General features: G+C 43.3%; 1 protein-coding gene across 14 annotated transcripts in view; it reads left to right on the top strand.

Annotated features, from left to right (window-relative positions):
- The window catches only part of ST7 (suppression of tumorigenicity 7), a 253,061-nt gene that overhangs the window by 137,849 nt on the left and 101,712 nt on the right, over window positions 1–13,500 (top strand). For all 14 annotated transcript variants that reach the window (XR_016021958.1, XM_074315679.2, XM_074315681.2 and 11 more), the window contains exons 2-3: window positions 1,466–1,548; window positions 11,511–11,670. Coding sequence is in view for 13 of the 14 variants with exons in the window: in XM_074315679.2 (XP_074171780.1) it covers window positions 1,466–1,548; window positions 11,511–11,670 (243 nt within the window). In the remaining variant the exon portion in view is untranslated. The remainder of the gene's footprint in view (window positions 1–1,465; window positions 1,549–11,510; window positions 11,671–13,500) is intronic.

Here is a 13,500-nt window from a genome sequence, read left to right as displayed (position 1 = left end):
AGAGCACAAGTCAATTTCATTTTACAAGTGGGCACAGGGGGAGGAGGGTTTATTGAGAGGATGGCAGGTCGCCAGGAAGGGTGGAATCAGTGTACCTTTCCAAATCTGTACCTTTGCAAAGGGTTCATAGCTCAGGCCCCTTCCCTCAGCCCATGCAGCTGCTTACAAAGTTGGGCTGTGTGCTCAGCCTGTCAGAGCCCTCAATGCCCACAGTACCTTTCCATCTGCCTCCTGCCTGCCTGGGTCTGGTTCAGCCTGCTTACTCTCCTGCATATCTTCCCTGACCTCTGGCCACAGATGCATCCCTTTTATGTGTTTTCATAAGATTCTATGCACAGGACCTGTATAAGCACTTATCAGACTTTGTGGCAATTGCTTGTTTACTTGTCTGTTTCCCAGCTAGACTGTGGCCGTCTACAGTGTGGGAACTGTGTCTGATTCATATTTCCATTCTTATCCATGGTTTCGTTCATAAACAGACAGAAGTATTTGATGAATGAGCATGGGATCTCTGTTCATGGTTGTGACTTTGCTTTTTGGACTGAGCTCAGGACAAATGCCCAGAGCCTTTTCTCCTAATGATGTCAAAACCCGACGTGTCGTTCTGACATCCTTCCTTCTCAAGCTAGAGTGGATATGACCCACACCCAAATTCAGTTAACCAGTGTGCATATGTGCACAACAGCCCTTTAGGTCAGTTGTTTTGGTAATAGTCAAAGTTTTGTGCAATATCTAGCTATAAATGATAATAACTGAAGTATATTTATAAAATGTATAGGCGAACCTTTCTTAACAGGCAACCAGATCAGCTGCACAGTTGATATGAACAGAGTACCCGGAGAATGGTCAGGAAGGTCCCTGGGAGTGAACATTCATTTTTAGTGGGTTTTTTTTTTTCATCCTGTTTTCATTGAATCCAATTATTTTGATGAGCAGTCAGTCTAGTGACCTTGTAAGTACGCTGCAAACATTTTTACTAATATATGCTAACTTTAGTCAATTAGTCCTTTCTTCTTAGGTGTATTATATTCTTTAATAACTGTGTAATATAGTTATTTTCCATTTGTTCTGAGGTTGAAATACTGCTATTGGTTCATCAAGGACTCTGGGTCCCACAAAGCGTTGGGCATCTTCTCTTTTGACTGACAGTCTATAACCAGCTTTGATTAGACTCTGCAGTGATTATGAATCCATGAAAAGCACTCACAACAATACTTTGGAGAGGCCGAAACTAACAAGCTGCACTTTTTTCCTGTATGTAGCTTTCTTCTTTTAGGATATATAACTTGACAACTAGTATTCTGAGCTTGTGTATTGCTCAACCATTTTAAGGGGGCTTTGCTATGGTTCTAAGAATTCCTATCATCAGGGAACAAATGATTTCAACAGAAAGAAAAATGACTCAGTCACTTTCGCTGGCACACTGACGTGTTCCTTGTTCTTTTCCCTCTCTCTTCTTTTTCAGTGAGCATGTTTTTGAACACATTAACCCCGAAGTTCTACGTGGCCCTGACAGGCACGTCCTCTCTAATATCAGGGCTTATTTTGGTAAGTGATGGAATCCTTCCTATTTAAGAACACGCTGATTACTAATATATATGTAGTACATGTACAGGAAAAAAATGTAGAACAATATACACCAGCAGCTTGCGGTGATTACCTCACATGTGTGTATACATCTGTGTTGGGTTGGGCACTTACAGATGCCTTTCACTGCTTAGGTTACATATTTCTAAAATATTGGAAAAATGTTTTTAAACAATCATATTATTTTTGTTGAAAGGGAAAACAAAATGCAAATAAAATAGAAAATAAAGGGAAACACAATTCTGTGTCTAAGATCCTATAGAATAAATGTGAATGGGCTCAACTAAAAATATTTTTCAGTACCCTTTTCAAAATAAATATTAGACATAATGTCAGTAGAAATATAGCTAAGTTTCTTTAAATTTATTGAAGTGGGTGTGGCATTTCTAAGCTTCCCCCATCCAATGTTCTTTTCTCTAAAAATTTACATTTATTTCCCTATTCCTTTAAAAATCCAAAATAGCCAAAAAACAATATGATAATCATCTCTATGGTTCAATTACTTTATGCTCTAAAATGGTTACTGACGTGATAAATTATAAAACCTGAAGTCCTTTAATTTACGTGACCTTAAATAGGACCATCTAAACTCTGTGGAATCACTCTAATATAATTAAATGATGTTTAGGAGAAAGTGGTTTTAGAAGGGTTTTTTCTCTTTCTCCACATAACCCTGTGATTTCTAATTATTATAGAAACAGGGACAAGAAAGATATTACAGAGTTTATGTTAAGAGACGATTTAGAAACAACAAAAGTTTTAGGGGAGAAGGGAACAAAAATATAGAGCAAGAACAACTCGTAAGTGAACCTAGGTTAATGAGGGTTTCAGAACCTACAGCTTGTAAGGAGCCCCAGTGAAAAGATGGGAAATGGGTGCAGGGCAGAAACCTGCAAACAGGTGAGGGATGGTGGTGGTGTGGGGAGCGTGTTTTTCTGTGGCCGGAGCATATTCAGGTTAGTCTGGCTCTGCTGTGTCACGTGGGCCACTAGACTCAAGGGAAGAGATGTTTCAAGTTGATGTTATTGGACCAGGAATGTGAAGACCATCAACCAGGGGCACTGCAAGATGGTTATGTAAGTGGAAGTGAAATGGAAAGCTCCAGCTGGCTGCAGACCACGCCCAGGTGCAGGGGGCACATTTAAGTTCCCTCTGACAGGGGCTGACGTCACTGTACCACATGCTGCTCAGTGCAGTGGGCCACGTGAGGTGTGTGTGGCCATTCGTATTATATCCTACTGCTGCTTACGTACCCGTCTGCACACTCCTCTGTGGCCGAAGTCTTCCCTGTTCTGTGAGGACCTGAGACAAATGCAGTCCTCACAAGGCCTTCGTAAAACTGGAAGTGACTCTCCTGAGCTCATGTTGATTGTGGCAAAGCCAGGCCTAGAACCTATGTCTTTAGGTTCCCACTTTAATATTCCTAAATGGACTGAAGAAATTCCAAACTTGGAGAATGCTTTCACATGCTTGATAAGTTATTAATAAGCATGTACAGCCTTTTAGCATACGTATTTTTTTTGGGTGGAGGGAGAAGGTATTGCAAGTCTCTATTTAATAAGTCTCATTTGCATTTAAAATAATATTTTAATACTGTTTTCTAAAAGAACTTCCAAATTGTTTTTGATTGAATAAAGAGAAAAATAGGTGACCATTGTTGTATACAATTTGAATACCAATCTTATACTGTAACAGCGATTCGGTCTGATGCAGACAGGTAGGTTTGGGGTATGCATCCTGACTCTCGGGTGGTCCTGAAGTCCCTGACCTGCTCAGGTGGTGCTTGTTCTTTGCTGGGCTCTGATCTAAGCACTTCACATGCTAACACGTTTGCTCTTCACAACATGCAGTGAGATGATGGCTGTGTTTCCATTCTACTTGTGCATAAGCTGGGTGCCAGAACAGACGAGGAAGACACCTGCCTTAGGTCACCATGCTGGCTGGCAGATGGTGAGGCGGGACCTTAGCCCAGGCGGCTCCCACCACAACCGTGCTTTTATCACTCATCTCACCGCATCTCTTGTTAAGTTCTCAGCTGCGTTTCTATCTTGTGGACAAATGGCAGGTTCTCATTTCATTCCAGCAGTATCTTGGTGTGGGAGCTTTAGGCTTTAAATCAGTTACAGGTATGAGGGTTATTTGCTTTCTCTCTGATATGCTAGACCCAAACAGTCTTTTTCCCTCCTAACTCAGGGACAGTGATGTCCCACCAGCTGGCTTTTCTTGTCCTCCAAACATAGGGGTTCCCCTAGAGCGTGCCTGTTTTGCACTTCCAGGTTGGGGCTTTTTCCTCGTCTGTGATGTGGCACGCAGCTCCTGGAAGCTGGTCACTCCCATGCTGGCTTAGGGTGTGTTGCCTGGAAGCAGAGGGCATTCCTGACCCATGTGAAACTGTGACACAGGAAAACCTCTAGTGTGTGAAGATTTTGAATGGCGTTTGTCAGAAATGCTCGGCCTGTACTGAGGGCAGAGTAACCACAGTATGACAGATCTTCACAGCCTTGGTGCCTGCTTAGCAGGTTGTCGACACTAGTGTTGCCCAGCGTTTGGGGACTCAGCTTTGCTAAACCTCAAAATGTACCCGGGATGGAGGTTTCTGTTCAGCCACAACTCTTTCCTGCCACGTGCATTTCATGGAAAGGCAGCGCTGAGGTAAAGCATCAGGTGCTTTGCAAATAGCTGTGTGCGTAGAGCTGCATAGTGGTTTGTCTCCTGGCACCAAAGGATTACCTAATGTGCCCCCTGAGCGTGTGGGGTCAGGCAGTGAGCATCACAGCTCAGGGCGGCCCCTGGGACGCGGGTTGTTTGGGGACCTCAGCATTCCTATGCTGAAGCCTGAGATGGTCACGTAATGTGATGTCTTAGGAGAAGAGAAGTACAAAGAGACATACAAAAACCCTGGTATTTCTCTTGTGAAGAAAAAGTCAATTAACTGGACAAATATAGATAGAAATACAATGTGTTTGCCAAATGCCGCTGTCGTTTACACTAATGTGTTTAAAAATAAGTGAGGACTAATCAGTGCATTTCACTAGATGTCACTGCTAGTTCTTAATTGCATGGGTTGAAAGTGGCAGTGAGTTTGTCACCCACCTGCCTCCCGCTCTTCCCTTTGATCCTGTGCCCAGGTACACATCGAGGCGGCTCTCTCTCTCTTGCTTAGTGTCAAGCTGCCTCACTGCCCGCTTGGCACAAGCCTTTTCATCTCAGTCCCGTTACAGCCACAGGAGCTGCACCTGTCGTCACAGCCCAAACCTACCAATTTTGTGTTTTACCTGCTCTAGCAAGCGCATGCCTAGTCTGCTTGAAGTAGCCTCTGTGGGCAATATTTGTTTCGGTAGAGAAAATTTCTGGATTTTGTGTTTGCTTCTGACAGTGGTAAGGCAGATATGTGGACGGGAAGATTTTTATGGTCCCTTTGAACTTGTTTCCCATTCATCTAAAGAACTCAACCTGCACTTGAAGTAGCACTTCAATTGGCAGGCGTATGGATCAGCCAAATGGTGGTGATTCTGGATCTGCAAGTGAAAAAACGCTCGGGGAATTGGTTGGAAGGGCCCTTGGGGTTTGGGAAGTACCCTACAGACCTCAGGCTGAGTGCATGGTGAAGCAGCTTGTCTCTTGGCTCTAGAATAAAGACTGAGAGCGATGCTGTGGGGTCAGGTGGCTGGGGAGCCTGAAGACAGTGGGAGGAGACTGTTCAGCCTGATCAGGTTCCAGCTTGTGGGGTCGCCATGAAATCAGTGATCTTCTGCAGGAGACCACGTCCAGGCCAGAGAGAGCTAGATGCCTGTCAGCGTCTGGACATGCGTGTTTGAGTGGGTCAGATTCATGATTAGATGTGGCAAATGTGAAGGAGCTGAACAAGCTAATGGTGGATAAAGGGACAAAACTTCCCTTTTGGCTTTTTCAGTTTACATTTGATCCCAAAGTGAAAGGCTTGAAAACCATGCAGTTCAAGTGCTGGGGGCGGGAACCCTCAGAAGCCATCCATTTGGGACCAGTGAAGACCTAGAGACTAGCCACCCAGACATCTTAGGACTCGCACAAGTCACCTTGTGAGGTAAGGGTGGAGTGAGGACCAGGACTTAATCCCCTGCTTTGCCACAGCGTCACTTTACATGCGTCACGTAGGTGCTGAGTAGGGAGGGAGGTGGTAGCAGTGTCTCGCAGTTGATGTTTTCATGTGAACAGACTCACAGAAATGGGTCAGTTAGGTTAGACAGAGGGCGGGGGAGAAAAGAAAGGAGAAAAGACAGGGGAGGCAGACTGCAGTCTTCTCTGGCCACTTTGTCTTCTTCCAACTGGCCGTAGGTGAGGTCAGATTTGGCCAGTCCTGAACATAGTTTGTAATCATATATTTTATTTGTGTCATCAGTTATTGTCTGTCCTCTCTGGAATGGAAGCTTCACAAAGGCTGGGACCATATCTGTGTTTCTGCATACAGCTGTATGTCCGGGTAAACACTTAGGAATATTTGGGAAATGCGCAGAGATCCAGTGAGTGAAAGAATTCACCGACTGCATCACAATTATCTGAGGAGCTTATTTAAAATCATGGACTCTGAGCACCACCTCAGACCAGCTGTATGAGCTGGCGGGGCCTGGGGCACACAGCATAGGCTGGCACCTCCCAGCTGTCGCTGGTCTCTGTAGCGTCACCTCAGGAGAGTGACCCTTCCCTCCCAGCTGCAGTCGTGAATATTACGATGGAAAATCTCATCCTGTGAACACACATACCTGGGTAGGGGTGGATCATGGGCTGTCGACCTTGAAGAGAACTCACTTCTCTGTCTTGTCTCTTCCTTTAAAAGCAATAGGTGGCCAGGAAAGGGAGTGGAAAGGCGTGAGTACCAGTTGTTCACATAGCCCCCTCCACTGTTTAGGGGAACAGGTGACTGAGGAGGGATTGGCTGAGACCAGGGGAGCAGGAGGTCCAGACCCCCTGTGTCGCTTTCTAAGCAAAACCTACAGGAGCCAAGAGTTAAAAAAAAGTTTGTCATGAGGAATTGGGAGGGACTTTGAAAGGCTTGGTGGGTCTGAAGAAAAGGATGGACTTGAGAATTCTAACAGGAAACTAAAAGGTTATGGATCTTACTAAAACCCATGGCAACTTGGCCTTGATTTATCCCGTTTAAGCCCAGAAGATCCCCTCTTGTCAAAAACTGTTTACCACTAGATATATTTCTGAAGACTTAGAGCAGGTGTCAATTTGGCAGCTTTTCCATAGCAGTAGACTGCTAGAAAGTTTCATATTTCCTCTTTAATCTCCACCGTCACTGTATTTATCCTCTTGTGATATCATCATCTACTTTAATCCTTAGGAAGCACTTAGTCAATTTCAGACTGTGACATCTTTGTATTTCCCATGGATTTAACGGAATCGGTGTGGAATCACTAAGGTCCTACCAAATGGGAATCTTGAAGTATTTCTGAGTGTGATACAGAGTATAATCATGAAGAGAAGTATTTTATATATAGAACATGCAATTCAAGAAGAGGAGCTCTTATTGGCTGTGAACAATCTAGGCATCTTCAGGAAAGGTTCAGCTTTTAGGTCTGTAAGAAATATGGAAGGGCTTTGTCTGCTATCCCTTTGTCACATTCTTGTTCCCTCCCTGCGGGAGATGAGGCAGTTTGCACCTTAGGCCTGCTGCGATCCTGGGTCCCCACCCCAGCCCCGTGCACTCGTAGTCCCCGCTCTGCTTCTGTGCACAGGAACGGAGGAGGTCACAGGGCATCGGGAACTGAGTCCTTGACTGACGGGTGTTTGTTTGAAATGTGATCTGGGTCCTGAGTATAGCTTATGGGCCTTCTGATCTGCAAGGTGTAGATCCAAACCACTTCTTCCACCCTCACAGCCCCAATCCCATCCCCACTTCCTCATTCTCAGAAGATAAACCTCACCTGCCATCTTCACCGAGATCAATGTCACTCACTTTCATCCCTTCTTACATGTGACACAGCTCACATCACACCCTGCTTTCCAACATGGAATGTATCCCCCTAGTCATTCATCCTTACCCCGCTTCTTTTTTCTTTGTCTCAGAGCAAGAAATGGTCGGTTTCCTTTTTGAGGCAGGGTGGCTGTGTTTCCTGAGCTCTTGGCATTTTGTCTCTTGGTACCTTGTACTCTTGTGCATCTTCAGTTTCTCTCTTTCCACTAGATTCTTTCCTTGTCCACAAATATGTGTAGACCTCTCTTTTTTATAGCAAACAAAATGAACACAAAACCTTTCATTGGTCCTGCTGTTTATTTAGATTATGTCCCATTAAATCGCTGGGCCAGTCCTTATTATCCATCCATTCAACCTTCCAACCATCCATCAGTGCAGCCTTGCTCCTTCCCTTCCTTCCTTCCTTCCTTCCTTCCTTCCTTCTCTCCCTCCCTTCCTTCCTTCTCTCCCTCCCTTCCTTCCTTCTCTCCCTCCCTTCCTTCCTTCTCTCCCTCCCTTCCTTCCTTCTCTCCCTCCCTTCTTTCCAGCCAGCCAGCCAGCCAGCCAGCCAGCATTAACAGAGTGCTTACTGTGACCTTGTTTTACACATTAGATACCTGCGCCCCAGAGAATCAAGAGAACCAGCCTAGGTCATACAGCTCAGCTATCCTGAAGTGTATCAGGGTTTTCACCTTTCAGCTACATGGTAGGGTCTCTGTTGGCTTCCTAAATGTTAAACCCAGTTGATCCTTTTTAGTTTCCATTTTACTTAATCTGTGTAATCCTTGGGGTGGATGCATGAGAGGATAAAAGTACTAGAGAGATTACGTTTTTTAGACTATGACATGCATAAATTTGTATTTTAATTTTATGGTTATTTGTCAGACGAAAAACTGTTTTGTTCCACTGTGGCAAGCCCAGTAAGCTACTGGCATGTCTGAAGGCTAATTTTAAAATCAAAATTTGCTTACGAGAGCTTCCTGGTTTATGTCGTAGGTTATGCACCAGCAAGAAGAATTCAAAGTGACACCCAATCTGTTCATGTTAGGAAACACCAGCTGCCCGTTTGGGTCAGTGCGGCTCTTCTAAAATACGCTGAGGTGCTGACCCGAAGCCTGCGTGTTTCAGGACAGGGCACAGACTCTTACTCTGAGACCCCCAAAAAGAGACTTGGTTTGAAGTTGAAGAAGGCTTCAAGTCCTTCCCTTCTTTCACTGGCTGTCCATTCAGGACACGTTGGAGCTTCTGCTCCAGGGTGTTTGGGGCATGAGCATAAAGAAGGACAGTGATGGGTAAGAAGCCATCTACTGCTGTGACAAGAGGCCTGAGAAGTTCCTCCTCTTCTCCCCCAAACAGCTGCAAAAATAATCCCGTCTTTGCTGACGTCCATTCTTCCCACTTAGCAATACTGGGTTGGAGGTCTGTCTCCTATTATAATGTAAACGTGAAATGATAGGAGTCATTTATACCTTAGCATGAATGTTCTGGTCCCATTCGATAGACTACTTCTGCACTGGTTTTGACAGGAAGAAAGCTCTGCGGGGCAGTGGAGTGAGAGGACGCTGCAGTGAAGATCTGAAAAGGGAAATGATAGGCTATGCCTGTCTGTGTTTGTTCAATGATCAAGAGAGTTATAAAAAGATATCTTGTGGTAGGGCCCTTGTAAGATTAGTGGCACAGACTAAGCAGCTCCTTAATCAGCTGGGTGACTTTGGTCAGGTCACTTCATACTCATTCCTCATTTCTGAATGGAGGTTGTACATGGTCCCTTAAAGTCCCATTTAATGTTGACATCTGGGATTCTGCTGGAGGAACTGAGAAATCTGAAGCATTGCAATGTGTTTCTGTGGTGGGAGCCACCTGTGAGAGGCATTATGGGTCTGTGGCAGGGGCCGTGTCTGTGCTCTGTCCCCTGGAGCACAGCTCAGGCCTGGTGTGGAGCCCTTCGTGCTGTGCAGCTGAACAAGGAACTAAGTAAGGCTTGATGTGTGTCCAAGCAGCATAACGCAGAGAGCAGAGCCAGGACTGGGGGCAAAGAACGCGCCCCCCACACCCCCACCCATGAGTGACTGACAGCCACTGCCAGGCTGTGACCACAGCTCTGAGTCCTTTGAGGCCTTCCTTCTCTTCTAATCTCTTCAGGGCATTGATGGGTGGTTGGGACCAAACGGTGAGCAACACCCCTTTTCACAGCGATTTCCAGGGCTTTCAGCCAACTTAGTAACAACTTAGTAACAACCCGATGCTGTACTAGCCTGAAGGGTAGACCAGCAGAAAGAGGGGTGCATCACAGCAGTATGTGAGGTGTGCACGTCGTCAGTGTAATAAATGAGGGCTTTGCTGTGACTTCTGAGAGCGTCTGCAGCTGGCACTGAACTGGGTCTCTTACATGCCATTTGAGCCGAGGTGTTTTGCATGTCTGTGGAAAGTGAGGACCCTTAATAATAAATATGATTTATGATCAAAATAAATATGATTTCCACTTTACAGTTGAAGAAATTCATATTCAAATAGATTAAATAACTCACCTGAGCTTAAAACTCCCTGCTGGATCCATGGTTCATAAATTTACCATTTTTAAACTTCCTTCTTCAGGCGAGATCACTTATTCCTAGCATTCCAAATAGTACAGACGAGTCTTGTTTCTTCTTAGTTTTCATATCGTTGTCTCCCATCTGCCCAGTGAAATTACTTGAATTCTTAACACATGAAAATTCATGTAGTCAGAAGGGGTAACTCTTTGGAATTAAGTCAACTTGTCCTGTTAATAGGATTGGAAACACTTGGTTTGATCGGTAGTTCCTTCTGGTTGTTCATAAATGTTCTTTCTGTCTTTTTTAAAGAAATTTTTGGTAGAGCAAAAGAGAGACAACATCAACTTTTAAATAATAGCCAAAGCCCATTCTAGAGTAGATATCAAAAACTTGTTTTTATGAAATAAAAATAAGGATGAAGGTAATGAATTCTATGTTAATTCCACATTCTACATTATGTTATAAAAATATAGTTTAGTTATCCTATGAGACTTTGGGATATAGTTGATTGCTAAATTTCTTCTGCATAATGATTTGTGACTGCTTAAGGAACAAATTCCAAATCAGACCGGGAGGAGAGCAAAGGATGTGAGAGAGACCATCTCACATTCGTGAGAGGGGTGGGGGGCCGGCTGGGAAGGCTGGGATCCAGTACCAGCACTCAGGGAGCCCCGAGGGCAGTCTAGTCATGTGAGCATCATGGCTTCTTTCCTTTTATTAATGAGAGTTATTTCTTTTCTCCTCTGCAATGCACAGCACATAACAATTGGTAAGCTTTTGAACAAGGAAACATTAGTGGTGGAAGACAGACGCTTTTGTTTATAAAGCACTTCTTAGCAGGTGGAACGTTGCTCAGTCTCTCAGCAGATGGGTGCCATCCATACATGAAATGGGATGCCTTTCACTCTTTTCATAAAACTAGCATTTCTATAAGGAGCTATTTATTTTTTTAAATGGAATTTTGCTACCTTAAAAATGTGATGCAGGTATGGCTTTATCAGAATGTAAAGTGCCAAGAAGTGGAATATTTCATAAGCCATACTTCTAAAACTGGCCTATTTGTATGCTTTTTTGAAGTTCTTTTTAAGTTATGATGATTTTGTTTTTAGAGTACTGTGTAAATTTGGAGGAAAATAATATTGAGCAACTCTTAACAGTATTCTTTTATCCATGATTATAGATGGATATAGTTATAGATTTTTCCATGATTATAGTTATAGATTTTTCTTGAAGACCAATATTAAATGCAGAAAACAACGTTAAGAATTTAAAATATAATGGGTATTTTAATTTTATTAAACTCTGTAATTTTTAAAATAAACACATTTTTGGAATAAAAAATTAAGTACTTAAGGTAGATATAATTAGTAAATGAAACATATTTGATAGACATGTGTGTAAAATTATAAACAGTAACGTGGACCATAAACATGCTTATTATTTTTCTATTCTAGATATTTGAATGGTGGTATTTTCGCAAGTATGGAACGTCATTCATTGAGCAAGTCTCAGTGAGCCACTTGCGCCCCCTTCTGGGAGGGGTTGACAACAACTCCTCCAACAATTCTAACTCGAGTAACGGGGACTCAGATTCCAACAGGCAAAGCGTCTCAGGTATGGAAAGTCCTCCAGTTTTTGCAACATTACTTGCTTACTTTTCGTAAATTGTGAGTATATGACAGTAAGAATGTTGTTGTTTTACTATTAGACTTCAGAGGAAAATGCAGTTTATTTTCCCAAGGAGTTAACAGCCTCTACCAGAGAAATAGAGTATAAGCGTCCAAGGAAAAGGAAATGTTTACCTTGTTAAATTTTACTTTCTGTTTCATTTGATTTAGCTAATGATCATTTAGGCCAATGTTCCCATCTTGAGTCTGCAGCCGTCTCGTCCCTAGTTTCCCAAACATTATTGAATGTATCCGTTCTCTTCCGTGTAATTACAGAATCTCTAACTAGAGCTGATCACATGGCTCCTCTGCTGAACGGCTTCCTGGTTTCCACTCCATTGAAGAGAAAGCCCAGGTTCCTTAGCACAGCAGACGCTGCTTCTAACTTACCTTGGCAGCCTCGGCTGCTGTCACAGGCCAGCCCCTCTCCTTTGCGCTTCTTCTTGAACATGATGTGTTTTCTCCAGACCCCTGCCTAGTAGTCTGTCTCCCTCTCGCCCGTTTGCTCGTCTTTCATAACCCAACTCAACTGCTACCTCTTGGGAGGACTTCTGTGATGGGTTGTACAACATCTCTCCAACTTGACTGACTCTTAATATTTTTATCTTTAGCAACGTGTAGCAAATTGCACTGTAATCTCCACCCATGAAAGAAGATGGAAGAATATAATTTGCTAGTTTGGTCTCTTCATCAACTCAGTAAACATTTTCTGAGTTCCTAATATGAACCTGGCCTTGTACAAGGTCTTAAGAATGTTATGATTTTTTAAAAAGCCCAAGCCCTTGTCCCCATGGAACTTGCATGTCTACCGAAGGAGGCAAAGTGAGAAGTGCTCTGACTGCATGAGGGAACCATACAGGGCTACGGAGAACAAGGAGGGAGTCTTCACCCCAACAGGAGGGTCATAGCACCAATTCTGAGACTTGAAGGATGAAGAGGAAGAAATTAAAGATGTCTTTTATTCCCCCCTAGAATACCTCAGTCCACATTCCATACCTGCCTACCCAGTGATAAGCATCAAGGAGCATTGTGTATATATTTTATTCCCGATATTGATTCAATGCCCTTCTGCTACAGCCTCCGCCAGCGGGTCATGAGTGGCAATGGGCACCTCTAGGCACACATTGTTTCATCCTAAAGGGTACACATGTGAGCGATGGCACCACCCAGGTAACACAATTGTCGAAGACTTTGTAAACTCATCTATTTGTGAAAGAAACAGAAAGAGACCTGAGCAAAGTGAACCATGACTTTACCCTGCTGCTCTAATGAGTGTGGCATGTTATGCTAATGAGGAATTCTGATCATTCAGTCATCATCACGTGAGCTGTTGTGGATACTTTGCATCTTCTGGGAAGATCCCACAGATCAAATGTGCTCTTATCTGATAGTCTTTGAATGACACAGAATATTGTAGAAAATTAACAGATTGAAATCAGAAGGCAGCCGCATTTGAGGCCATTTTTTTATTGTCAATACATTTTCATTGTCATTAAAATTCTCTCTCTCTCTTTTATCTCTCTTTCTCTCTCCCCAGTTTAAATTTCTTACATCTTTCCTTTATGCAACAAAGGAAAGAAGAGCCCACACTCTTCTTACTGTCAGTGTTATTTCGCTGTCTCTCTTTGTCGATGCCTTGAATCAGCTTTATGCCTTGAATACCCTTTATAAAAATACAGTCAACAGTAATAATCATGGAAATTCCCATTTTTATTTGTACTGAGTTTTCACCTAAGGTTGAACTTTTGAATATTATTATTAATTTAATTCCACTAGT

The sequence above is a fragment of the Rhinolophus sinicus genome, chromosome 8, assembly GCF_057876585.1.
Source record: "Rhinolophus sinicus isolate RSI-liver-muscle chromosome 8, RSI-T2T, whole genome shotgun sequence".
Taxonomy (NCBI): Eukaryota; Metazoa; Chordata; class Mammalia; order Chiroptera; family Rhinolophidae; genus Rhinolophus; species Rhinolophus sinicus.
The sequence above is the reverse complement of the archived record's forward strand: the minus strand, read 5'-3'. Positions and strand labels throughout refer to the sequence as shown.